The following is a 27,878-nucleotide window of genomic DNA, read 5'->3' as shown; positions in this document are numbered from 1 at the left end:
CATCCTGGATTTCCTCTTAAGCTTCTTTTTGTCTTTCACTCACTGTAGTGCCTGTTAAAATTATTTTGCAAACACTTTCAAAAAAATTGCATGTGTATAATATTTACGTTTACTTTAAACTTAAGAACTCCATTTACATTACTTCTTCTGGACACTTTTTTACTCAGCACTTAAATGCAAATAGAATTATTATGGTCTATTTTTATCTTTTCTCTAGTATTAACATCAGAGAATAGAAAGAAACTAAGTCCCATGAAGCTCCATGTGATTTTAAACAATATGTTTAAAATATTGCCTGCTCATGTTTGTAGATAGGAGTGGAGATTCTCAGCTAGGTCTATCCATGCTGCAGTTTGGAGCACCTTGCAATATTAATTGTGGACTTTCCCAGTTTGATTTAGTACTTGTTCCAACATACAATCCATTTTTGTCTGAGCATGTTTGATGCTTTGTGGTTACTTGTTCTGTTGTGGTTTTTTAAGCCATAATTTGCACTGACATGAGGCAAGCAGAGAAGCCAGGAACTAACTGTTGATTTTGTCAGAATTCTACTAAGTGTACAAAAGAAGCAACTGGAGGACTCTGTGCCTCCATGGAACTGTAATGATGCTATGGGAGAAGTTCCATTATACTGTGTTTTTTGGCACTGCATTTACTAAACTAGCTTTCTTGTCTGCTAACACAAGATACAAAGAATCACAGAATCGTTTGGGTTGGAAAGACCTTTGAAGATCATGTGATACATCCATTTGCCTTAGGCAGGAACATTTTTTAATCAATCATGTTGTTCAAGCCCTATTCAACCTGACTTTGGACACTTCCAGGGATGGGACATCCAGAATTTGGAACAAAATATTCTCTCTTTAAATTCAGAAAATCATATTGAAAAATACGATGACATGAAACACAATGACATAATTGCATCCTTCTTAACAGAAAACTTAGCATGATTGTAAAACGCTAGTTAAAATTGTCTTAACTGTTGGATTACTGCTGTGTGCAGATTTTTAAAAATTGCTTTGAATTACCGTGCTGACATAGCCCAGAGTTGTTGGATCAACTTAATACCATAATTTCCTTGTGCCTTTTGGCTTTTATATCCCTCTGAATTGGGAAAAGAGATCTCACAATCCTGAAATTACAATCATCTTACTCCTTTCTGTTGTAATTCAAAGTGACCTATGCACCTTTGAAATAGCAAATACCCGTTTATTTGAGAGTGCAATAAAAGGATAACTGTGATCATGTGGAATAGAAGGTTTTCCACTTCTTCCTAGATTGTGTGTATCCAGCTGTTCCAGGACAAAATAATGTCACCTCAATTATTTGGGTGCTTTTTCTACATTGTTGAATTAGCTGTAGTCATCAAGAATTTGTTCTTTGATCTGTGCCTGATTTGGCTTTCTGTGCAATGTCTGCTTTAGCTGCATACAGAAAGGGTAGTTTATCAAGATGGGGGTTTTTTGCCACTGCTTTTAATTTCATGTACAAAATATATATTTCAATATCCTGAATGTTACTCAAACAAGTCTGCAGTGGAAATTATAAAAATGTTAATAACAAAGTTATTATTTTGTTAATAACAAAATAAAATCTTTTAGAATAGACACCATAGTTAACCTAAACATCTTTTAAAACATTAAGTTTTGCACAACAACATAACTTATTCTGTGAAATTATAAATCAGTTAAATTCCCAGGTTAAAATAAATGAAATGCATTCTCCTGAGGGTAAAATAAGTGGCAAGAATATTGAAACAATCCTGAAAACAAACATAAACCCAGAAAATTTAGTGTTACAGTTAAATTCAAAATTAATCTAAATCTGTTAAAAAGACAGGAAATACTCCTGTACTTGCACTATAATCACCACATATCAAGATTAAATAAAAAGGAAAGAAAAGAATTGTAATAGTTCTTCAGTGTCTATTTAAAATATGTGGTAAATAAATGCTAAGAATTACTTAATTAAAATTATGTATATAGTCCAATATATGATAAGAAATGAAAGTGAGTTTATAACGCCTAATGAAGCATTGGCACAAGTGTTTATGTTTCTAGGTTTTTTTGGGTGATTAAATGAATTGCCAAAGTCCTTGATTATAAGGTTTACTTCTTGAAATATTAACTGTATTGCTTGAAAATAATTAAATTAATGCTTTTTTCCCCTGGGAGTTGTGTTTATCTTCTTTTCTTGTTATTTAATTTTTTCTTCTATATTTATCTGGTAGCTATAACATAGCTATATGTTTATATTTAAACATATTTATTGCTATAATTTATGTCATTGACTATGTTTATTATCTTGGTTAAAAAATACCAAGGGGAAAAAAAAAATTTTTTTCATTAATCTATGTGAAAATTTGTGTACCTACACTATATATTTATTCATATGTGTGTATATATAAATAAATACACATGTAAATTTATAGAATTTTTCTACTTTAATTTGCACATCTTTATGAATTTCAGCATTGGAGAAATTAAACAAATACAACAAAATTCAAGGAAGATCTTGGAAAATAATGATTATGGAATGTGGCATTTATATGATATTAACTCTCGGTGCTTTTTGACATACTTTTACTAAAGTATTGCAATTTAGAAATAGTCTTGTAGCCACCAATCACCATCATGATTGTGTACTTAAAACTGGATTTTAGATATTAATAAACATTATCAATGTTGAGCTAGGTTACATTAACATTACCATTATCACCATTACTAAAATATTTATATGTTCTATTAAAACATGCCTTAACTTTTTTTTTTTTTTTCATTGCAGCTGAATGTGGAGCCTCCACGACAAATAATGAAGGAATCTTACTGTCCCCCAATTATCCTCTTAACTATGAAAACAACCATGAATGTATTTATAGCATTCAGGTACAAGCAGGAAAAGGAATCAATATTTCTGCCAGAACATTTCATTTAGCCCAAGGAGATGTTCTTAAGGTATGTAATCATGTAACTTATTTATCAGCTTCTGGTATCTCTCATCATTAAGGTTTATCTGCAATAGTACAGTACCAGGTAAGTGGATATAAAGCATCTCTTACAAAATACCTTTCTAAACTGGTTCCATTTTTAAGAAGCTAAAAATTAGACATCCTTAGGTGCCCCTATGTTCTGTTTCTTAGCACATGTTTTTCTGACCAGAGATAATTAAAAAAAGGTTGAAATAATGAAACAAATGTTGCCATAATGGTTATTTGTATTGTAATTTTAGTGTTAAATATTTGTCAATTACATCTTTAGACTTGTTTACTTCTACAGTATCTTCATAACTTGAGCTGTGATCTAAACATAATAAAACATAACACCCATAACTTTAATTTAACACAAACTAATTACTGCCTTTTGTACATAAGATTTACACTTTAAATTGTTTTAATCTAGTGTGCATGAAAAAAAGAAACAACAAAAGGGAAAGAAGAATACTACAACCTACCAGAGTTTTATACAGTGATATCCCCATCTTTGATTTGTTCATAGATTTTATTATTGTACTCCAAAAAGTATAGTTCCAGACACATGTATTACTTAGACATCTACACATTTAAAACTGGTGTTGATCAGGGTGTCTTTTCACATATGCCATCTGCAATAGCACACCAATGCAATAAGATATCTCTGAGTAAATATTTGTCCAATTGTTCAGAATATGTAATTTAATTAAATTTGCCTCTGTGAAATCAAAGGAAGAAGAGGTACCATGCCAATCGTGTTTGATTTAAAAGGTTTTTCTGCCATATTCTTATTACTTATGTAATAAGTACCCCATACTTATTAAATAAGAGGGACTATGAAAATATGTATTCCTAAGAAACAACTCTGATTCATACTGGGGTTTATCTCATCTAACTGTAACCGTCTGTGCATTAGGGTGGAATTTCTGTCCTTAGCTGTCAGATAGAAGCATTTCCAAAATGGGCTGTTTATACCTAAAGTACAAGCAGACCTAAACCACTAATGTAAAATGAAATTGGGCATCAAAAAGAAAAAGGAAATTAAATGTTTTTTAAAAAATACTACGCTCTTCTTACAGCAGAGCATAAGCAAAGAAAAATGAACCAAAAGGTGCTAGATACCCAGAATGCACAGGTGTGTTTATTTTATATTAAAATTGTTGCTTATATGAGAACCAAGTGGATGCCCTTTAAGTGTTACATTAAGTAATTTTGAAAGATTTAATTTGAAAGCTGTTTACTATTTATTAAAAAGTAAGTAGTATGGAAAAAACTTCAACCCAACCAATGAACTAACCAAAACAGTTATTCAAGTAACTGTTAGCCAATAAAAGCATATGAATGGATTTTTCTCAAGATTTTTAGGTAGAAACCATTCAACTCTATTATCTTAATTTAAAATACATACCACTGTGGGAATGGAGATACAGTTATGTACAGTCAGATAAATATAAATGAATATAAAAATAATACAATTCAACTTTTTTCTTCTTTTTCTGATCTAGTAATTTATGACTTTTCAAGGGCCATTTGAACCATATGCACTTCAGATGTTTGACTAGACAACCTTAACTCAGACGCTTAGTAAAGAAAATTCTGCTTTAATTCTGCTACTCAATTAACATGAAATTAAGAGCAATGGAAAATTAATTATGAATAGATGAAGGCCAGCACTCAGCTGCAAATGCCAGTGGCAGAAATATTTGCTGTATATTGCAGGTGTATTTTTTAAATGAAACTAGTGGTGTGTAATTAGAGTGTTTGTTTTTCAAGTCAGCAGCCTTGAATTATAATGAGCCAAAGTTCCGCCCTATTAAAAAAAACCAAAAACAAACTCTAACAGGTATTCTTGATTATGACTGTCACTTTTTTCAGTCTATCTGACATAGCAAGACAGAAGCACTCAGCCTTTACGATTGTGGGAAGAAATATCTGTGGAACCATTCATGTCTTTTCCTGCCTCCTTTCTTAGATGAAATTCTCACAAACTGTCTTAATTCTATCACGCTGTTTTTTCGTGTGTTCATGTGATAAAGAAAAATTCTTTAAGAAACACATTTGCAGTCACACATTCCAAACCTATTCTCCCAGAATCAGTTCTGCAGTTGTCTGTTGATCCCTTTCAGTAATCCTATTCTACTCTGAAACAGGAAATATTTGACTGTTTTGCCGATTGGGCAGAATAACCTTTTGGCTACAGAAACAGGACATTAGGGTTATATTTTAGTTTTAAATGAATCATTAATAGCCAACAAATGTTTTTAATTTAATATGTATTACTACTTTGTAAGTGGAAGGAACTTAAAGTTAAAAAAAAAAAATAAACAAAATTCATCCTGTCTTCAAAACAGCAAAGTGACATATAGTGAATACAGATTTCCCTGTCAGCTGTGAAAGAGGGAGGGTACAGTATTCACCATTTCAAAATCAAAAACACCAGCTTCTAGAGAGATCTTCCTTCCCCCAAACAGAAATGAAGCAAGCCCATAATATTTTATGGTTAAAACTCAGATTTTTAATGATGAGCTTTGCTTTGATAATCCATCTCTTTTCATCAGAAGCTAGAGATGTAAATACTGGCAGGGAAGTTAGTAATGTACTTTGCGTTACTTTTTCTTGCATCTAGGATTTTTAGATCACTAGCGGTATGCAGCTAAAATTCCATTCAAAGTCTGAATAGACTGAGTACTCTAATAAAATTTTGACAAGTTCTTTAATGAAGCTATGAGGTCTGCTGCTTGCCATGTAAGTTAACTGACCATGGATGATGTTTATATCAGACAAGCGCTGTGATTGAAACAATGAAACAGCTGTACTGGGAATGCAGCCTTAGAGTGAAAGAGCATATTTAACACGAGTAAATCACCACCCTTACTTCAGGGCAGAGAAGGAGGAGTTCCCTTTTACCAGTTCTGAACTGGTATAAAACAGAGGTTTCAGAGCATATAATTTGTTTTTCATTTGCTTCATTTAGTATTCAATTCTCTTGTTCTCCTTTCAATGTAACTGCTCTGGCTACTTACATTAATGGTGTAGTTCTTTTTGGGTTTTATTAGAAACTGTAAGAAAGATATAAATATCTCTGCTTTTTGTGTGTGTGTGTGTGTGTGTGTGTGTAGGGATATAACGTGCTCTTGAAAGTGCCATATATTATTCTAATATTTATGAAAGTTATATAAAGACATATGAAGAATTTAGGATCTGTACAATCACTACATGCCAATCCATTTAATGTTAATCTCAGGAACTCTGTAACGCTTTTATCCTTCTTTGCAATTTACAGATAATTGAGTTTGTGCACTATATTTCCGGAATTCAATATTTTAAAAGTAAACTATCTATGTGAGAGGCAAAGATAAATAATGAATTTTTTCCAAAGTATGAAAATTTTTCTGCCTGTTTTTTTCATGCTTTTATCTCCATCCATCAATTTTGCTCATAAACTCTCTAGTCTCTGCTGGCTGTAAGCAAGTCCTTGAGATATACACAGAGAGAACAGAGTTATCATTGTTTTGCTTCCCTGAATAGTCCATTGATAGTAATGAACGTGTTATTTGTGTTGAAATCTGTTGAGTGTAGAAAATATTCTTTTATATCAAGCATATTTTAACATCCTTTTTAATTTACAGGGAGAAAAAGGACCTTTATTAGAATTGAAGCTTGGACATGGCTAATATAATTGTTTTCTTTATTTTCAGTAGATTTCAGCATAAATAAAAATGTACCTGCATGTGGTACTAATTAATGGGTAGTTTTCTGGTAATGTTTAAATTAAAAAAAAAATAAAACAAAAAACAAAACACCTCAAAAAATTCTGCAGACGGATTTCATTAAGTAAACCTAAAACAAAAGAGAGAGGAACACTGACTATGAAAAGGATCTTTTTCCTCTTTTGTGGCAGAATATGAGCTTGGCTTTATGTAGCATGAGAAATTATGTGGTAGGTGATATTGCACCTATGTGTAAAAAATTGATTTAAGAATTATTTTTAATAATGTTATAAAGCAATCTTTCTTTCTCATTTTACTAAAGCACACACTGCAGCAACAGGCAGGTAACAGCGTGTCAGCAAGCAGAACTGGCACTCAGGGTTCTCTTTGGCTGTGCTTGGCTCAGCACTGTTTGTGCTCTGCCAAATACAGAGGGTTCAGTTTTACTGCATTTGTTCATTGTCTTCTCTGTGGGCCAGATTTTAAATGTGTGCACATGATTCAGTTTTTGAGGGGTTTGGGCAAAGACTTTGAAGAGATGTGATATTTGGATCTTTTTGCTAATTTGTTTCTTAAGAGTCTTCATGTTTATAATAATAATACTTTTAGCAATATCATCCTGAAAGTGACTGAGAAAAAGGTAATAAATGTTGGGGACAAACTCCCCACCCCCTCACCCCCCTAAACATATGGACCCTTTTCTGTCTTTATATTAGTGCTTCTATTCACATGTGATATACATTTGACAGGGCGTTGACAGCCTCAGTTCTGTGCTGCTGATTTTATGTTATTTCTTCTCTTTATAAAGAAACAGATCTTCATATCCATATGCCTTTTATGTTTCAATGGAAAATCTCAAAAATAGCTTGATTAAAATGCACAAATTTTATACATTCATTTATGATTCTCCCTTGCTAAAATTGTATATAGTTAAATAAATTAGCAGAAAAAAGGGCATTAATTTCCATTTAAAATTTATTGATAATGGAGCCACTTAAGAGATTAGCAAGTTTTATTTGCCCTCTAATTGAAATGCAAACAACACTTCCTTCAAAAATTGAATATAACATCTATTAGTTCAAATATTTAGCAAGAGTGTTTGCTATTAGCATCCTTCCCTATAACATTTGAACATATTATTGTGGTATGAATAACAATTTTCTGTGCCTTTTTTTCCTTCTTTATGAATTAATAATTTAAAAGACTGTCCCATTCAATACCTAATAAAGATGGACCTCTGTTTTCTGAATAGTTTTTTACTGGCATATCAAGCATTATCCAGTCATGAATAGATTATCATTGAATTAATGTTACAGGATGACTTTAAGAAAAATATATCCAAGTGAATGATATTTTTATAACGAATATTCCTGGACTTAACTTTAGCACCCAAATGACTTAAATCTAGATGTGCTGGCAAGGTTTATAAGAAAGTATATTCATATATTAAAAATAAGCTAAGCGTGCTGCCTTAATTCGCATGTAATATTGCCTTCCAAAAGAATTATGAAGCTGAATTCCTAACTCTTTCAAAATATTTAGTTCCCACCTAGTTTAACAAGGCTAGAAAGAAAACCTTGGTTCTGCAAATCTCAGAAGTGTCTGCTACCACTTTAGTTGCAAGCTAAATGGTATCATTTAAATGATTCTATAAATTTCCATTTTTTCCCCTATTAATTCAAATGCAGCAGAGAAATGAAAATTTGATCTAAGTTGAGAGTTACACTACAAAACATGCATTCGTTTATTGTCCTAAGGGAGACCTCAGTGTCTTAGGAAGAGGGGTAATTTGAATTTCTGAAAGACAGCAACCAAAAGAAAAAGTAATTCAATTTATTGTTCAGATGAATCAGTCTTGCCTCAGCCAAATCCAGTTCTCCTACTCAAATGAATCAGTTTCAGAAGTGTTAGATACTTTCAATTCTGTTCTTTCATAGAAATTATATAGGTTTAAAAATATTATACAGTGTGACAGCTGGTTAGCCCATGAAATAGAATGAATATTAACTAATGAGAGATGTCAGTGGACTAATGTGCAAGATTTAATATGGTAGGACATCTAACAAAATTGCCAATAAAGTGTGTGTGGGGAAATTCTAACATGAAAAAATTGGTATCATGACACAGCTTAGTCAAAGTTTGTGAGACATTGAAAATAGTTGGTAAAACTTCTTACCAGCCTCCTTTGGTTAAGTATTAGTGATACACAGATAGCAGGAAATGGTTTACTCTTATATAGCTTAAAAAAATAAAATAAATTTTAAATACTGGGTTATTATGAATTATAAGTAGGTTCAACGTGGGTTTTGTTTACTTCTGTCATGATGTAAATATCTCTGCTGGATAGCAGCAATTCTGAAATGAGTATTTTCCTTTCAGTTGCTCAAACAAAACTAAGTGCATTTCAGAATTAATTTTCTGGGTTGGGTGGGGTTTTTTGTTTGGTTTTGGTTTGGTTTGGTTTGGTTTTTCTTGTTTTTGGGTTAGTTTTGGTTAGTTTTTTTTTTTCTTTTTCTGTCTTGACTACTGGTCTCAGTATAGCTTAAATGAGTTTCTTAAAAAGATAAGATCTATTTTAATACTGCTTTATAGATATAGAAATAATTTTTGGTTGATATGCATTAATTGCAATTTTTTCTTCCTTTCTGATTTCATACTTTTAGTCCATCTAAGAACATTTGCTTTTAAATTTAAGTTAGTTTGGAATTTCTTTGCTTGTGTCACTAAAAACCAAGGAATTATGTCAAGTCATGTTGTGCATCTTAAACTCCTGTACAATTATTTACTCATTACACACAGCTAGAAGTCACTTATTTCTTTTATTTCAGCATTTCATTAAATGTAAATTCTTTGTTACTACTAGAGACATGAGGATTTCTGGAAAATAGGAATTATGTGTATAACTCATTCTTACAGATAGGGAACAGGCATCGTAATACTTCACATTTACTTTGTTTTCTTACTTCTATTTCTGGTGTATTTGTTATGATTTCATTCTGATGATGACTCCTGTCTAAAAATGTAAATGTTGTTTGTAATTAATAGAATTAAAATAGAATTTAGAACTGCAGACAATTCAGTATCTTTTAATAAGGCTTTACAATTTCCCCTTATTGCAATTAAAAATTATTCACAGGTCAATTTACTCATTTGCAAGTGAAATTCTTCATACAACACATCAATCAATGTTTTAGTTATTTTAGAAGTCCCTAAAAAAATCCTACAGGAAATAATGTTTGGGTGAGCAATTATAGTTAAATTATAGGAAGCTTTTTTAGGAATTACAGGAATACAACAACCTGTGCTGTTTTAAAGCAGCCAGATTTAGGGAAATATCCTGAGAATTATTAAAAGATTGTTCTATATATTTAGTATTCCGATAGATGGAAAAGATCAACACTTGAAGAAAAAGAAATAATAAAAATGCAGTATTATGATTTATATATAGATTACAATACTCTTTCAGCTTACAGAAGCAGTGGTTAAATTTATTTCCTAGTCTCCTTTTACTTCACAGTTGTATTTTAACCTGTCTTCACGGATAAAAAGCCACCTCAGGTTTATTTAAGAGGCCAAAGTGGGAAATATGTGAGATTTTCTGTTGTGCCACCTCAGACTAGAGGCAGATACACAAGTGTTTGCTGATACGTAGTGATCAGCATGACAATACTGACAGTAAAAGAGAAAACACAAAGATCTAAACAACCTGAGCTGATATAGCACCTCTGCCCCCTTCTATTGTCATGTAAAAAAGGAATTGACATATTTTAAACTGCATTTGAAAATTCACCGCACCTAAGTCAGCCGAAATCAAGAGAGGCAAATAGTATATCTAAATAGTATTTCAAGTTGTCTGGCAATAGATCTCCCTTGACAGAGCTGTTCTTCTTCTTAATGCAGATGTACAAAAATGTTTCGTAAGTAAAAGATATCTTTTCTTTCTTTGTAACTGTAAAACTCACATTTTTTACAGATCTATGATGGCAAAGACAACACTGCTCACCTGCTGGGAGCATATACTGGGGCATCATTAAGAGGCCTGACACTAAGTAGCACTTCAAATCATTTATGGTTGGAATTCAACTCGGACATGGAGGGCACTGATGAAGGTTTCCAACTTGTGTATACCAGTAAGTATTTGAGAAAACAGTAGGAGTAGATTTATACTTTTAAAGGAATGAAAATTTTTCACTCATAAGATAAAAATGCAGTTAAATGGTTATTGTGGAAGAAATTAACATAAAATTACTTATCAAAATAATATACTTTCATTGCTGTACCTCAAAAAACCCAAAACACATAGCATATTGAAACCTGGCTTTGAATTTTAATCTGGTACATAAATCACTGCCGTTTTTCTAGAGGGGCATTTTTCAATTTTGGAGAGCATAACAAAAAACAGGGTAAGTTTAAGTTATTGTTTTAGCACATAAAAATATTGAAGTATGTGAGTAGTTTAAAAGATACAACCAAAAGCATTGCTTCATGAAGACAAGATCATAAGTAAGGAAATTCTCCTTCTTAAGACTAATCTCTGATATTTACTTTGCTTTTGTTTCTGAGCCTGGATTATTGTTTAGAACCAAAATGATATAGAAAAGTTCCTAACAAAAACCTATATATAGACTTTAACTATGAAGATGAGGAGAGGCAAAAGTATTTCTGATATCCAACTTAGAGGTATACGGAAGAAGCTATATACATCTACTTTACTAAGGGTCACTTTCTGAAAATTTTAGCACATGACTATTGGCATGTAGTGTATATGACTTTTTAGTGTATAATTTTTTTGACATCACTAAATTTTTATGTAGAACTAATTTTTATCAAGCAGGACAGTTTTATAAGGTAATTCTGCAATGCAGCTATCAATTTATTTTCTTTGTCCTGGTGCTCAAATCATTCCTTTTTTACCTGTTCAAAAGCTGTTCATTTAAAAGCTCAACATAATGTTTTTAAAACTAATTCTAATTAAAAAATAGCATAATTCTTCAGTATGAAAGGAAAATACTTCAAAATAATAACAGAGTATGTAATTATTTTTCAGATGAAAGTAGAATAATTATATTCTGTGATAGGACTGTACCATGTGATTAAAGATAGGATGTTCAGTGCTGTGTTACTATATAAGTGTCAAGGAATTTAATTTTTTATATTTTTATAGGTAGAACCAAACCCAGCACTTGAACCTTTTCAATAACATTTCCTGTCTTTTGAGACATTCATATTAGATACACTTTCCTAGCCTGAAGAATTCTTAGCCTGAAGAGTGATGAATCTTCTTTTGTTGATATTGGTAGAATTTGAAGAAAAAAATTAAGTCCAGAAGAAGGTAACAGAGGTGATCAGAGGCCCGGAGCACCTCTCCTATGAAGAAAAGCTGAGAGATTTGGGGCTGTTCAGCCTGGGAAAAAATATTGAAGTATGTGAGGCTGTTCAGCCTCACATACTTCAATATTTTTAGGACCTTCCAGTGCCTAAAGAAAGCCTACAAGAAAGATGGAGAGGGACTCTTTACAAGGACATGTAATAACAGGATGCGGGGTACTGGCCTTAAATGGAAAGAGTGCACATTTAGATTGGATACAAGGAAGAGCTCAGTCTGAGCTCCATCTGGGTGGATCCATAAACCAGGAGAGATGGTGCAGACCTCCCAGTTAGAGCTGCAGCCTGTGCTCTGAGGACTGCCACCATTCTGCCTTGACGATCAGGTTGGATGAGCACCCTTGAGCCATGCAGATGCTCAAAAACCAGGGCCCCTTTGCTGAGTTTTGAGGAGTTCAAGCCTCTCTACTGGGCCCATGGAAGCTTCACCCTTCAAAGAGGCAGTCTCCCTGTGCGCTGTCCCACACAAACTGCCCCACCATGCCCTGGCTGAGGCACCGCGCCCTCTGCCAGCTCTGGTCACACGCAGTTAAGGCAGCAAAAATGCTACTAGTTCCCATGGTTAGGCAATGGAGTTACATGTTCACCCTCAAAAGGGTGATCAGTTAAAAAGTTGACTTTGGTTCTGTGTCTGTAAGAAGGCTGTCCAGAAATGAGGACATATCAGGGATCAAGGCACATTCGAACTTCTTTTCACAGCTTGGTCAGAAAGTTTCTTAGAAGACAGGTAATTCTAACTGATCAATAAGTGTCCAGACCAACATTATCAAAAATGGTTCTTCATCTGGGACTCACTTTAATGTCTTTCAGAGCTTCTGCAGTACTCACTGTACTAAGAAACAGCAGTTTAGGAATGCAAACTTCAGCACAGAGGTTGTGGAGGCTGAGACATGTTCAGTCACACATGAAATGAGCTGAAGGAAGAACCACAAAGATAAAGCATTTTATATACTTTTTTTTCCCCCCCTTTTTTCCTGAGCAGCCTTATCCAACATTTAGAATGCATTTACAAGTATTTTGCCTGTAAAATAAAATAAAGAAGAATTTTTTTCAATAAAAAATAGTAATGCAGCATCTGAGGAGAGATTGTGAAGGGCTACCAACTGTTGACAAGATGGACAGATAATGTGTGAATGATTTGTTGAACAAAGTAGACATGAAAATGCCTTTATTTCCTCCCATATTACCTATGTATAGGAATAGCAATGTGATACAAAGGCTCTTTTTTTTTTTTTTTTTGCCTATACACATTCTAAGCCACATGATATTGGTAAAATTATTTGGTTTGGAGCAAAGTGAGATTTCAAGTTGCTTCTCAGTTAATAACAGAAAACTTGATTTGGAATAGAGAAATTTTCTCCCAAATTGCAGTTTATGTTTCCCCATAAGTTAGTATACTTCCCTGTTTCCATGTAATGCATTGTTATTTTGTTTTCCTCTTGCTTCAAATCTCTTAAGTCTCAAAAATGTCCAAGATGTTTGGCTTGAGTTCTCTCTATCATAATTTTCATTGATTCCTGCATGAATTTCTTAAATTTACAAACTACTGAACAAAAAATTAGGGTAGGGATTGATGAAAATAGCAGTTTATCTTTGGTGCCACAGGTGCTATTGTGCCGCTGTTGTTACACTGCAAAATAATCATAAATCTGCTGTTGTTTTGTTTATGAGCCTTTAAATGTCTATCCACAAGTAACTGGACAGTCCCTTTAGCTTCCAGTTTATAATTTGTCATAAAATTAAAAAACTTATTGATATTGGTAATGGATTTTTTCTGACTTTAATAGAACTCTAATTTATGACACAGCTTGGTCATGCTCTGGGAAAGGTGTTTCGGCAGTTATCCTACTTAGACTGCTTAATAACAGAAAAAAAATCCTAAAGATGTTGTTATATGTAGTTTGAAAATTATTGATTTCCACTGAAAACCAGAAAATCTGAATTTCTTTAATGTATTTATCTGTTTGATTCTGTAAATACAACATTTTATTCCTCACACAGGTTTTGAGCTGTCACATTGTGAGGACCCTGGTGTGCCACAGTTTGGATATAAAATCAGTGACCAAGGTCATTTTGCTGGAAGTACAATCATTTATGGATGCAATCCAGGTTACACACTCCATGGAAGTAGCCTTCTAAAGTGTATGACTGGGGAAAGAAGGGCATGGGACTATCCTCTACCATCATGCATTGGTATTACACTCTTCTATTTTTTTTTATTTATTTCTTTATTTATTTTTTTGAATGCAAGAAAAAAAATATTTTAAAGACTGTTAGATCTATGTAAAATCTGATGTGTATGATCTGATATGATCTGATATGTGTAGAGATCTATTTACACAGGCACTTATAATTCTGTCTGCATGTATCTCATCTAAGTCTAGCTAAGCAGTATTGCCTTTTTAGGTAAAAAAGAGATAGCAATTCTTAAACATTTGTGCATATTGAAAGTCCTAACACATGAAAATCTAGTTAATGTCAGAAAATAATCAACATAAAAAGTTTAGTTAGACAGACATTGTAAAACTAGTATTTTTATACTTATATATAAATATCAATAAGCTAGAAAAATCTCTTATATTTATGTGAAATAGATTAAATAAAATAAAACATATAGAAATTAAGAAATAGAAAGTTATTTTGTATTTTTGTAATTCCTGTTTCTTTACAGTATAACTATAACTTCATAAGTCTTGCAGCTACCTATAGGCTCAATTATTCCCATAGGAGAGTGATAAGAAGGCGAGTTAAATATTATTGTAGCTTTCTTTTTCATCTTCATTTAGAAGAAATTTGGATTGAGTAAATAGGTGAAGCAAGGGGTGAAATGCTTATATGTGAGTCCTTATATGCTGTTTTTCAATATTATGGCTTATGGTCAGTTTAATTGTGTAACCTCTTCAACAAAACAGTAGATGTATAAATTATTGCTCGGATGATTAGCTGTAAGATCATTCCATAATGTTGTTTTTTATTAGCTGAATGTGGAGGACGGTTTAAAGGAGAGTCATCAGGAAGAATCTTGTCTCCTGGCTATCCTTTTCCCTATGACAACAATCTGCGTTGCATGTGGGTGATTGAAGTAGACCCAGGAAATATTGTCAGGTACTGAAAATTATTCTTACAATTTTAACAATTTTTTTTGTTGTTTTTACTACAATAACCAAATCTAGAATGGAGGAAAAAAAAGATATTTTTTGGGGGGCTTAAAACTTAAGGTGCAGATCACAGGTTTTGGCATTTTAGGTTTGGGTTAAAACTGTTGATTTTTTAATAAGCATTATCCAAAGAAGACTGAGTTTTAAAATTGGTTATAATTTTGTGTAATTCTGGAGGCAGCAGAACTCTTTAGTGAAAGACTACATTAAAAAAATGCAAAACAACAAAACAACACAACATGCATTTTCACAGTTCTTTTTAGTTAATTTGTTTTGATGGGATTATGATATATAATATTAGATAACCTGAAACTCTCTTCTGAAAAGATTGTGTAGATAATTATAGATTATTTGAATTGTTAAAATAATACATTACTTTATGGTGAACAAATTCAAATATTCTAAGGTATTTTTCTTTCAAATTAAATTTTGTATTGGGCTGTCATGCATTTAAAGATAAATGTGTGAAACATTATAAAAAACTGCCCTTTGGAGTTAAATTTTATTTGCTTTTTTCTGTTGCTTGTTTAGTTTTGTTGTTAAAGTTGCGTTGTTAAGTGATATTAAAGTTGACAATAAAATCATTATGTTCTTTTAGCCTCCAATTTCTTGCTTTTGATACTGAAGCATCCCATGACATTCTTCGAGTTTGGGATGGTCCACCTGAGAATGAGATGTTGCTCAAAGAAATTAGTGGCTCCCTTATTCCTGAAGGCATTCACAGTACACTCAACATAGTAACCATCCAGTTTGACACAGATTTTTATATCAGTAAATCTGGATTCGCCATACAGTTTTCAAGTAAGTTGATTAATTTAATTTTTAAATTTATTTTATAAGATAATTCACTCACAGATAATTGTGAAGCTGGAAACACTTGAAATCAGTGACATTTCTGATGTTTTAAGGGAAAGAATTGGCACAGACTTAAAGATTTGTTTTAAAGCTATATTTTTATCTTAAAGAAACAAACAAACAAAACCAATAAAATATCTTGTTCTTTGCTAGTTTTGGTTTTCAAGGGCAGCTGGGGCTGTGCAAGGATGCTTATAACTATGATTAGTGTTTTTCAGAAAGGAGGTGGCATAGGCATGTTAAAATTTCCATCCTTTTCTAATTAGAAAGAGTTTCTGCTTTCAGAGACATCTGTGGGGAGTTTTCATTTCTTTTGTGATTGTATGGGATGAAACAGGAAGGAACTCCACAGGAACAGCAATGCCCTTCTCCCTTTTGCCTTCTAGTGCTATATCATCTTATTAGAGGCAGCAGGATGACAAATCTGAACAGTTGCCTAACTGTTGTTAAATCCCTTTAGACATTTTATTGCTGAAACAGAAGATATCATTGAGCCAGGTCCATTTTGACTTTCTTTTCCCTCTGGTCAGTGAAATTTATATATATTTTTTCAAGATTATCAAGATCTAGTCTAATGTAATTTTGTGTAGTGGTAGCAATATTTCTAACATGGTTGACCCAGAGATTTAGTGTTAATACTATTTACCTCATTGTGCTTCCTGTGCTTGGTAGTTATATTGGCCTTGTTTTCCCCTACCCTTATTCTTTCGATGTGTATGGCAAATACATATGTGCATGCAGTAATTTAAAGGAAGAATGAATTTTGTAAATGAGAGTACAAAGGGAAAAATATTTTATTTGTCGTGACAGTGTGCTTCTGCTCCATCAGCTTATTTTTGAAGCTGTGAATAGAGGTTTTAATCCCTTGGCTCCAAGGTATTTTTGCCATTTTACAACCTTACCCCCTTCCAGAGCCTGTTTGAGAGATTCTCACATGTGTGTATCCATTCTCAGACATGCTTTTATATTTAATGTTGAAGCCAGAGAGGGAGACTATTATGCCACTGGGCTTATTTAAGCAGTCATTAAAGCTGAGGGGAAAAATAGATTGATACAGAATAAGAATGGAGTTACAAGGAAAAATGGATAGTACATGGGAGTAAAGTTATAAACCAGCCACTGAAGAAGTTACAGTGATTTATGTGAAAAGAGTGTTTAGAAATTTATCTGATAGGCTTTTTGTTTGTTTCTCCATGCTTTTGCAGTCTATTGAGTTCTAATGACACTAAAGAATACATGAAATTTTACTGCCTCAGCATTTCACTTTGTCTTTAGTCCAGATTCTGAAAATCAGAGTGATCCTTCTCAAACTGTTGATGTGGCACAGTTTGGGTGTATATTCTCAGTAGAATAACAGAGATTTTTTTTCTTTCCCTAAGTAAAGATTTTAAAAGTAATGTGCAAATAACCACACAACCTGAATAACGCTAGCACTCTATGGACATATTGTTTCACTAACCAATAAAGAAAAATATTTGAGGAGATGGAGGAAAGGGAAGGACAATTCTTTGCAACTTTGTTCCAAGTATTCATGTACTTTCTTTGAGTATGTAATATTGTCTGAGTGAAACAGATGGTATCTTCATACTCTAGCTGCACTGTAATTAACCAATGGAAAGCTCACACAAGGGAGGTATCTACTTTTACTTTCCTCTCGCCATTTCATAAAGTAAGAGTATTTAAGTGGATTATCGGCACTTTTACCTCAAGAGGAATGTTATTCAATGACAACAGATATTTTATGTTCAAACCCTTTTAAGGGTTTGAAGGGTTTAAGACTTTGAATGCTTTATTTTCTTCTCTATTATATTCTTACCCTTTAAACAAAAAATGTTTTTCCAAAAAGGGTTTAAACCTTTCTATTAGTTCTTTACAGTGTTTTATTTCATTTTATCAATTGTTCTTACACAGTTTTGCATCTGTCATTTAATGAGCAAAAATTTTCACCATTAATAACGTGGTATAATTTATATCTGACTCCTCTATAACCAGAAAAACAGTTTTTGTCTAGAGATACAAAAGGCAGGTGAGACAGCATCCTTCACCAAATTAAAAGGTGGATAGGAAAACCTAAAGAAAATGAAATGCTATATAAAAAGCAGAAAGTAAATTATATTTAATTAGTATTATGTATTATAACAAGTAATATTAGAATTGTTTCTCTCTAGGACTGCCCAAATCAATCCTTTAAAAGTCATGGAAGTTGTTATTAATTTTGTAAAATTTAGAAGATCCAAAGGGAAAAAGTTTCACAATGAGATTTTTCTTGCCCATTGTATCAATTAGTCTATTTTGTTTCTTTTTTTAGCTTGCCTTTTTGTGGAGGAAAAAAAAAACAAAACCAAGAGGTTATTTGTATCTGAAATAGTAGAACTATTTTGATGGTTTAAACATTCATAATCTCTTTCTGTAAGAAAATAGCCACAGAATCATTGAATGGTCTGTGTTGGAAAGGACCTTAAAGTCCATCCAGTTGAGACCCTCCAACCCTCTTGCCATGGGCAGGGACACCTTTTCCTAGAACAGGTTGCTCTGAGCTCCATCCAGCCTGGCCTTGAACCCTGCCAGTGGTGGGACACCCACAATTTCTCTGGGCAGCCTGTTCCAGTGCCTCACCATGCTCACAGTAAAGAATTTCTTCCTAATATGTAATGTAAACCTACTCTGTTTCAGTTTGACCCTTGTCCTGCCACTACATGCCCTTGTCAAGTCTCTCTCTGTGTTTCACGTAGGCTTCCTTCATGTACTGGAAGTCCACAACTACAACTCCCTGTAGCCTTCTCTTTTGCAGACAGAACAATCCCACTTCTCTCAGCCTTTCCTCACAGGGTCAGTGTCTTATCATCTTGGTGGCCTCTTCTGGACTCACTCCAACAGGCTCATGCCTTTCTGTGCTGGGGACCATGAAGCTGGATGCAATACTCCAGCTGGGGTCTCACAAGATCAGAGTAGAGGGGCAAGAAATTATTCATTTTATGCTGAACTAAGGAATACTGGAGACTTTTTTATGGTTGACAAGGATAAATTTTTTAATTTAACAAAATTGTACATTACTCTGAGAGGAAAAAATAAAAGTGATGAATTTCAGATGAAATAAGGAAACTCAGCCTGATTGCTCTTCACTACTTTCCACCAATTATCCAGGGCTAGTGAAAGTACAGCTTCTTTTATACATCTAATGTAAACAAAGAAATAAATGACTTCACATGCCATCACTAGGCAGAGCAGAATTTTGGTCTAATATTTTTTATATGTCTTTATTTTTGTATTGGACCACTGAAAATGACCACAACAGTATCTCTTAATTTACATTAAGATTACATTAAGATACTTAATTACATTACAACTTTTCAGTTTCTGCAGTCTTCTTTGAGACCTCAATGAAGTAACATGATAGAAAACAGAGCCCACAAATCCTGAAAATCAAAGTAGCAAAAGATGTATAATAAAGTAGAATATTTCCAAAATTTTGTATGTATGTGTAAAAGGAAAATAAGAACCTCTGGTGATTCAACAATAAGACAAAAATATGAGGATTTTGGAACATGTCTAAATGGCATGTGAATAATGTAGCTATAGAACAGATGCCAGAGGTCTATCCTTAAAAAAGTGTAAAAAGTTGACAGCAGACCAGAAGCAATATGCAAACAGGAAATACCTGTTACAGCATATTTTCTCTCAACTGACAAAGACAGAGCATGAAGAGCCCAGTACATACTGGAAAAACACCAAGTAAATCAGCAGTAATTTTTTTTGAACAGTAGAAAATAGAAAACTAGAAAATAGAAAATAGAAAACTAAACCTTCAAGACAAATGAAGGAGAAAGTGAAGGGAACAATCATATATTTGCCAGATATGTGAGCTGTATTTCTTAGGGTCAGACCAAAATATTAGGGACAGTGAAACATTTTCATCAGTTGATATCACTTCATGTCACCAAGATGAAAGTAGTAGCTGTGAAAAAAAGACAGAAAACTGAAAGTAGTTGAGTAAGAATACTAAAATGTAAAACATTTGCTGATAATAATGGTGTGCATGTTTTAAATAATATTTTTAATGACTTTAATATGTCTGAAGTGTGTAATTTTATATCAGATCCCAATGAAGTTAACCACATCCTTTCCACAGATTTCAATGGCCTTTGATTCCAGTATTACAGGAAAGTTTTCTCTCTCCTAACTTTAACATTTCAGGTGACATTTAGCTTTCATTTGTGAAAGGAAGGATCTGTGTTCATCTTTAGTAGGCCATTATTTCACCACCAATAGCTGCACAACTGAATCACTCAGCATTACAGAATACATTCTGCTCAGATTTCAGAGTGCAATCACATTTCTGACTAATTAAACATCACACAGGATGGAGCATTTTTTGAGCATTATTAGGGCAGTCAGTGCAGAACTCAACTGTAAATATTTTTTGAGTACTGGGAAGGTTTTGTAAATAGATGCTCTAGCAGTATTTCTTCTATAACAGGATATGCCTTAAAATGCTTGGATTTATTGTCAAACTGCAGCTAGCTGTTCCTCCTTATTTTAAGACTGGATGAATAGCCCTTTGGAGTTACTTGCCTCTATATACTATAGAAAAATCCTAGAACACTTGAGGCAGATACCTGCTTGCATGGCTTAAGTCTGACAATATTAATTTCCAGTCTAGAATTATAATGCATCATATTGCTTCCATTGATTACTGTGATAATTAAATGCTTGCAAGTCAACTTTATTTATGATTTATAGCCACAATGTCTTCTTAATGTTTTGTGTTCAATTTCTCTTCAATTTCTTCTTTTTTTTTTTTTTTTTTGGGGTTTTTTGGGTTTTTTTTGTTGTTGTTTTTTTGTTTGTTTTTTTTTGTTTGTTTGTTTGTTTTTTTGCTGTTTTCATTCATTGTTGTTTTCTTCTTCTTGTTGTTTTTTGGTGGGATTTCTTTTGTTCAAAGACAGACCTATTAGTCACATTTAGGAGGATTATTTTGATGATGAACACGTTCCTGTATTTCTATTTTTTTCTTTTCTTCAGCTTTCCCGTAACAAAGATCTCTACTTCTGACACATTTACCCTGAAGGTGATTTGCAAATGCATACAGGGAACTTTACAGGTTTCTTTCTCAGAATGCTGTTTCCTACCACTGCTGGTATAGGGATCACTTCCTGACATAACTTTTTCACTTTTCTGAAGTCACTAGTGTAGGGTTTATTCTTCCTTGTGTCTATTATACAGCAAAAAGAAATTTTAATCTAAAATATTTTCACACTCTGGTTTGCTGATTTCTTTCAACTATGAGCAGAATTCTTTGGATGTATAGATCTCAGGAGCACTACTTTCCTATTGGAAATATCTGTGGATGCCCACACTTGTAAATTTAGCTCAGTGGTTTTGTTTTAGGTTTATAGGGTGTGGTATTGGTATGTGTTTTCTTGTTTAGTTTGGGGATTTTTTTTTTGTTTGATTTTGGGAGTGTGGGTGGTTTGATTTTGGGGGTGTGGTTTGCTTTGTTTTTAACATCAAGAGGCTTGAAAAGAAAGAAACCATTTGATAGATTTGTTTTCTTCTGTTGGCTGTTACCTTTCTTTTAAGAAGCAGATATTAGTAAAAGGAGTGACCATTTATGTCTTTCAATGACAAAAATGTCATTCCTGTCACAAGTTTGTAAATGACAATAACTTAGTAGCTGTCATCTCTTACTTCAGTATCACAGAGGACATATGCATTTTATGCAGGCAAATACTATAAGTTAATGCTTCCATGTAAAACACCTTGGTAATGACTTGTAGCTGGAGAGACCTGGAGTTATAGTATTAATAGTGAAAGCTGAAAGGAAAGATCAAAAGAAATTGGTGACATTATAAGTAATTTTAACATTATAAATAAACAAATCCTCCTCTCCACCATGTCACCATAAAAGTAGCTTCTTTTAATTATATTTGAGATTGAAATTCCTGATTTTTAAACCCCATGCAATATAGCTTGTCCAAAGCCTTTTGACTCATATGAACAGAAAGTCTGCTCATCTGTCCTAAATTTCCATATGTAAAATTGACTTTGTCTGACTTGTGACATGGCATTTCAGAGAGATTAAGCTGATATGGTTCCAAATTTCAAATGTTGTATTTCTCAGACTAATATTTTAATTTCATATTTCAATTTTATGTGTGGGAAAGCTCTTCTTTGAATCTGAAAAATCTGATGCTATGTTTTCTGTTAAAGAATAATAAAATTGAACACTCTGCTTTAAGTTTCTCAGATAAAATTTTAAGTTCCAATGTGTTATTTTAATTGCAGAAAAAGTCCATTACAAATATTTATAATTGTCTATACAACAAAGAAAATTTGGAAGTGCAAAACTGTACTTGTGTGGTTCTTAATATTATAAATAACATTTTTTTTTCTATTTCAGAAAAGGTTCTCTAACTTCCTGACATTTTTTTCATTTGGGTAATCCAAGGTCTTTCATTGACATCTAAGTCAACTATTGATCAAAATAGAGTACCAGACAGCAAAATATTTATGTACTTATACAAATCCTTGAAATCATTTCAACTAAGAGACTTTGAAGATTTAATTAATAGCATGCCTTTTATTTTCTGTTTTGTATTTGTCACTAAAAATTGGTCAGACGTATACAGGTTATGCTATTTTGTATACCAGGTAATTTCCTAATATTTAGGTGCAACACCAACAGAAAAGCATTACAATTTGTTCTATATCCACATACACAAGTGCATGATTTTATTCAAAGTATCAAATCATAGAATCAGGATATGAGGAAGACTGATGATCAAATAACCTATGCCTACTAATATAGTTTGCCTCTTTATGCTCCTTTCAGACCAAAATTATGTGACTCCATTGAATGGATAAGGACTATAATCTCAGTTAACCTTCCCTTCTTTTGTATTTCTTTTGCTACCAACAAGTGAACAAAACTGCATGGGACCAAGACTTATCATGCTTTGTCTTCTACGTACAAAGAAACATAAACCAAACCCTTGTCTTGTGAAGATTTCACCATGAAAATTAATCTCTGCATTCATATGCTAGATTAATTATTCATCAGTCCATATTTGCAATCTTGTATAGGACATCAAGCAAAATACTTTGGGACTGAGGAATCCACCATTTGAGGCTTATGTGATTTATTTTTATGAAACCGCACACAGTTGACTTGTTACACATCTTTAAATGTACGTGGAGTTCATCTTTTTGCAATAAGTTCTGTATCTTAAAAAACAGTATATTGAGCTGTTTTTGCAGAATTCTCCAAAATGGTATCTTGCTTAGTATTTGATATAAAACACAGAAAAAAACTGTGGAATTGACATTTAACCACATGACTGGGGAAGCCATTTTCCAATGGGGGATATATTAGATGCCATAGTTATTCTGCTGTCTGTTGTCACTGTGAAATTCTGGTTTTCTTTCATTCTGGTTAATGCTACTTTGCAGACAGATATTCTGTTCATCATTTTCAGTATTGTTAGTTTCCTTTGTTTATAATTCATGCACCATCCTTTATAGATACATGCACATGTGATGGGATCTTTCCTGCGACTACAGGTATATCTTCAGGACTGTTACCTTGTTTCTACATTCAGATTACAGTAGCGTTCACAAATGTATGGGAGGACAACTATTTTGAGACTTATCTTTTGTTTCTCTAAGGTCTTATCTTCCTCTCAGTTGAACATCTCTAACGTTTTAGTTAATGAGTGTAAAAAAAGTGCATATTCTATTGTATACAATCCTCACCAAAATAAAGGAAAGAGTTTTGGAGATTTTATTGCAAGCTTGTAATTGACTGGACATCACAGAGATGTACCTAGAGAGAAGTAATAATTTTAGAGAATGGCATTTATATATGTATATGTATATATAATAGAATCATTAATGTTGGAAAATACTTCTAAGATCATCAAGTTCAACCATCAGTGTAGCACAAACACTGTGCTACAATGAGGTTGACGTAATGTCTGTTCTTGCTTTCCCTCTTACCCCATTTCTGGCTAGGGATAGCCATTTTGTAACATGGTAATATGTAGTATCCCATGAACTCTCCTGCCTTGGCCAATTCCAAGCCCTCGGCCCTGGAAATGCAGTAACTGTTTACCATAGAGTAGGTCCTCCTGAGGGGGAAAGGGCAGACTCCCAAATGGACTTTTCCGTCTCAACTTCCTCTGGTTTCTCCTTCCCCTGTCCCATGTCTGGCTTGGCATCCCTGGTGGCCACCGCCCTTCCCCTGGTGGCCAGTCCCCTCTGCCCAGCCCTTAGCTCCATCCCCCACCCCTTTGCCTCCTTAAGCTGCCTGCTCCATGTGGTTGTTCTCTCTTTTCTCGCTGGGGTTGCCTTCAGCTACCATGATACTCTGCTGGAATAAAACCTTGCAAAAGAGCCTTTCTTTCCTCTGTCACTGAGCCAGTTGCGGTGAGTGTTGAGTGGGGGTTTGACTGTGTTGCCTGAATGTTAACTCAACTTGCTTTTCAAGAGGAGAGGTTTGTTGGGAGCAGGTAATAGGCAGCAGCACCCACCATTCTAACACCTGCATTTTTAGCAATATAAAAGGGAGATTTTTGCTGCTATTTTTTTGTCAAGGAAATTTTATTTTTTCTTAACAGCAATCCAGTAATCTGCGTGATCCCATAATTGACAGACAGAGAAAAGAGTCTTGACTGATGAATGCTCATTTTTCGGTCCTATGTGTATGAATGTGCAAAAAATTATTTGTGGTCTGGGGTCTTCAATTACAGGCTGGACATATTCTGACATTCAGTCTGAGATACAATTCATTTCCATAGATTAATTTTAAAATCTTGCTAAAAATATACATATAAAATCTTTTGTTGTTTTGGTAAGATGTAATGTGTATAGTGCTAAAAAACTAGAAGCTATTCTTTGACAGTGTTCTTCAAATTTTTCAAATTACTATAGTATAATACTTTCTTAAACAGAAAAAAAAAAATCATTGCCTAAGCAAAGAGCAAGGTAATGACATTCAAGTGTATGGATAGAATATTACCAAATAATGAGGCCAATTCTGCATCAATGTCAAACTTATCAATTAGAACATGACATTGTGTCCCGATCATGGAAGGGACAACAGGCATGTGCGCCAAGAGTGGCCACACCCTGCCTCAGCCGCCAGCAGGCAGGATCGCGGTTCGGCCACTGGCTGGGGTCCCAGACCGCCAGGAACGGCCTATGAACGCAGACCCACGTCGAAGAATCGGAGTAAAGGAAAAGGAAGGACTCTTTGCTTGCTTCTTCAAGCTGCTTTATTTCTTTCCTGTGCAGAAGCGAGGCAGGTGACACAACACCACATGGGTGTGACAGTGCTGCATGGGCAGTGGCAGTACATGTGGGCGTTCTTTCCTGCGGCAGAGAACGGCGCGAAGCGGGGCAGCTGATGCTGTGCCGTGCGAGCGTTCTTCTTTCTCACGGCGGAGAATGGCGCTGAGGCTGCAAACCGCAGCACCGTACGGGTGTGGGTGGGGCACAGAAGCTGCATGGCTCGAAGAGGGGGCAGTGACAAAAAGCGGGAAACAGAGAAAAACAGTGGTTTTTATGGAGGGGCAGTGGATTCCCAGGAGGACATAATCTAACGAATCAATGGGTGGATAGGAGGGATCTGGGGGGACAAATGTAAACATAACATGGAGCGGGAAAGTTACATACCAACGGCAGAAAGGAAATATCGTAACTGACAGCAAATTTTCTGGATAAATGGGTGTAACAAATTATGACAGATAAGCTGCAGGGGCAGGATTTTTGAGGATAGAGAGGGAAAAATCTGGAATGATCATAACAGCCATGGAGAAAAGGCGGGAAGACAGGTGGTAAACTACTTTAGTCAGGGACTAAACATACAATCTTCAAACCCCCATTGTCACAGTGAGGGAGAGACTAAATGTCAAACCCCCACGCTGCAATAGTACACCCTCCCCCCGCAACCCAACCCAGGCAAACAAATAAAAAGAATTACTGGAAAAATTTAATAAAAGTGAAAAATTTAGACAGATTAAAGATTTAGCTGTATCTTTTAAGAACTATCCAAATATTCTTGGTGTTTTGAAACTTTATGACACATGTATACAATTTGTGAAACTAAAAGAAAAAATATAAAATTTTACTTTTAACATAGGATCAATATCACCCTCTCTTCAGAAGGTTTCAGTTAAAAGACAAGGCAGACCAGAAGTGTTGTTCTCTGTTGTATAACCATATCCTTAACAGTTGCAACAAAGCAGGTTGCACACTATTCTGCAGACCAACAAATGAAACACATGCATTTTACCTCAAATCATCTGAATAATCTTTTCAATAGAAATGCTCTTGAGAACTGAATTACCATTGGTAAGATTTTTCACTGCATGAGCAGCCCTTGTGTGTAGTACAAGGTACTCATAATTTCTTCTTTTTGAGAAGCTATTTCTATCTCACTGTATTCACAGGTATACATAAAGGAATATGTGATCTGGCATAGTAAAAAAATCTTAAAAGAATCAAAAGGTTCCAAAAAACCCCAAGCCCTAAACATACAATCTAAATGGAATTAATATTTTCAAAACACTTCTTCCCAGCTGGAATGCATTGCCAGCATGATTAGATATTGTCACAGTATCCATTTTCTACTGAGTTTCATAAATTATCTGCAATCATATGACAATTTATTTATTTGGGCCTGAGGTTCATACTCATTGCCAAAGCTCTGAGCAAATACTTAAGAAATAATACCTGTTCCAAACTGGGGAGTTCATATTAATAGAAAAAAAGATTATTACTTTTGACCTGGAGATAAAATAGCTCTTAAAGTTTCCAGTAAGACACGGTAAGAGAAGTGTAGTGCTTTGAATGGTTTTAACTAGTATATATTGACAAAAACCAAAACAATAAGAAAAAGTAAAACTATGTTATCACATTAAACCAATGTCAGTTATCTCCCTAAGAACTACAGTGTATCTAGTACTATGATCCACAACCTGTCCTTTCTGATAACCTATCTATAATCCTAACCTATCTGATAGTAAAATCAGATAAAGACCCTTAAGAGAAACCTTCATGACCGCTGTTGCCCTCTTTCCCTATTTACCATCCCCACCCACACCCCCAAAAAAAAGACTATGCCAGGTTACAGTGTAAACAAGAGTTTTAAAACAAGTTCAGTTGATGTCTGAGATGGGGTCAAGCTGGTGAGGAAACCAGTTCTGGCCGTGAGTGTGGGGTATGTAGCTGTGGAGGAGCCTTGTCCCAAGCTTTGGTTGTGGAAGTGTGACTGCCAGAATTAGTCAGGATGGTTGGATGAGGAAGTTTCCTTAACACAGAGACCTGCCTGTATAACCAAGAAAACCCTGGTTATGCAAGATGTTAAACTTCTTTGTTGAAGGGATATGTTGTCCCAAATGGAATTCTGATTCTTTGATTTACTCCTAATGTTTTCCCATTTTAATCTTCAAACAATAACTGACAAACTTAGATAGAATCCATGAAGTCATGCAAAATCAACAAATGGAGTCTGTGGTTAGAATTTACTTAAGAATTACAATGACCATGCTTCTAAATCTCTGTTAGATCTACAGCAGAAAGGAATGTTAAAAATAGATTAACGAAATGCTATCAGCAGTGCTTCTGTTGGTAGAAGAGCATGGAAATGCTGTAGATAATTTATTCTTTCCTTTTCAAGAAAAGTTATATAGAAGGTTGGATTTAAAATAGCAAATACCAGGTTTACCTGGTTCTCAAACAGCATTAGAGCATCAGGGAGACTGCAGTGTCTATGTGGTTAAAGGTATTATGTGGGTCCTGAGA

At 34.0% G+C, this 27,878-nt stretch overlaps 1 protein-coding gene across 3 annotated transcripts in view; it reads left to right on the top strand.

Annotated features, from left to right (window-relative positions):
• CSMD3 (CUB and Sushi multiple domains 3) overlaps window positions 1-27,878 on the top strand; it is a 577,908-nt gene that overhangs the window by 370,270 nt on the left and 179,760 nt on the right. For all 3 annotated transcript variants that reach the window (XM_041407558.1, XM_041407557.1, XM_041407556.1), the window contains 5 exons: window positions 2,785-2,954; window positions 10,652-10,808; window positions 14,065-14,256; window positions 15,042-15,168; window positions 15,820-16,022. In XM_041407558.1, coding sequence (XP_041263492.1) covers window positions 2,785-2,954; window positions 10,652-10,808; window positions 14,065-14,256; window positions 15,042-15,168; window positions 15,820-16,022 — 849 coding nt within the window. The remainder of the gene's footprint in view (window positions 1-2,784; window positions 2,955-10,651; window positions 10,809-14,064; window positions 14,257-15,041; window positions 15,169-15,819; window positions 16,023-27,878) is intronic.

This window comes from Onychostruthus taczanowskii, unplaced genomic scaffold, assembly GCF_017590055.1.
Source record: "Onychostruthus taczanowskii isolate IOZ18803 unplaced genomic scaffold, ASM1759005v1 scaffold27, whole genome shotgun sequence".
In the NCBI taxonomy this organism is placed as follows: domain Eukaryota; kingdom Metazoa; phylum Chordata; class Aves; order Passeriformes; family Passeridae; genus Onychostruthus; species Onychostruthus taczanowskii.
The sequence above is the reverse complement of the archived record's forward strand: the minus strand, read 5'-3'. Positions and strand labels throughout refer to the sequence as shown.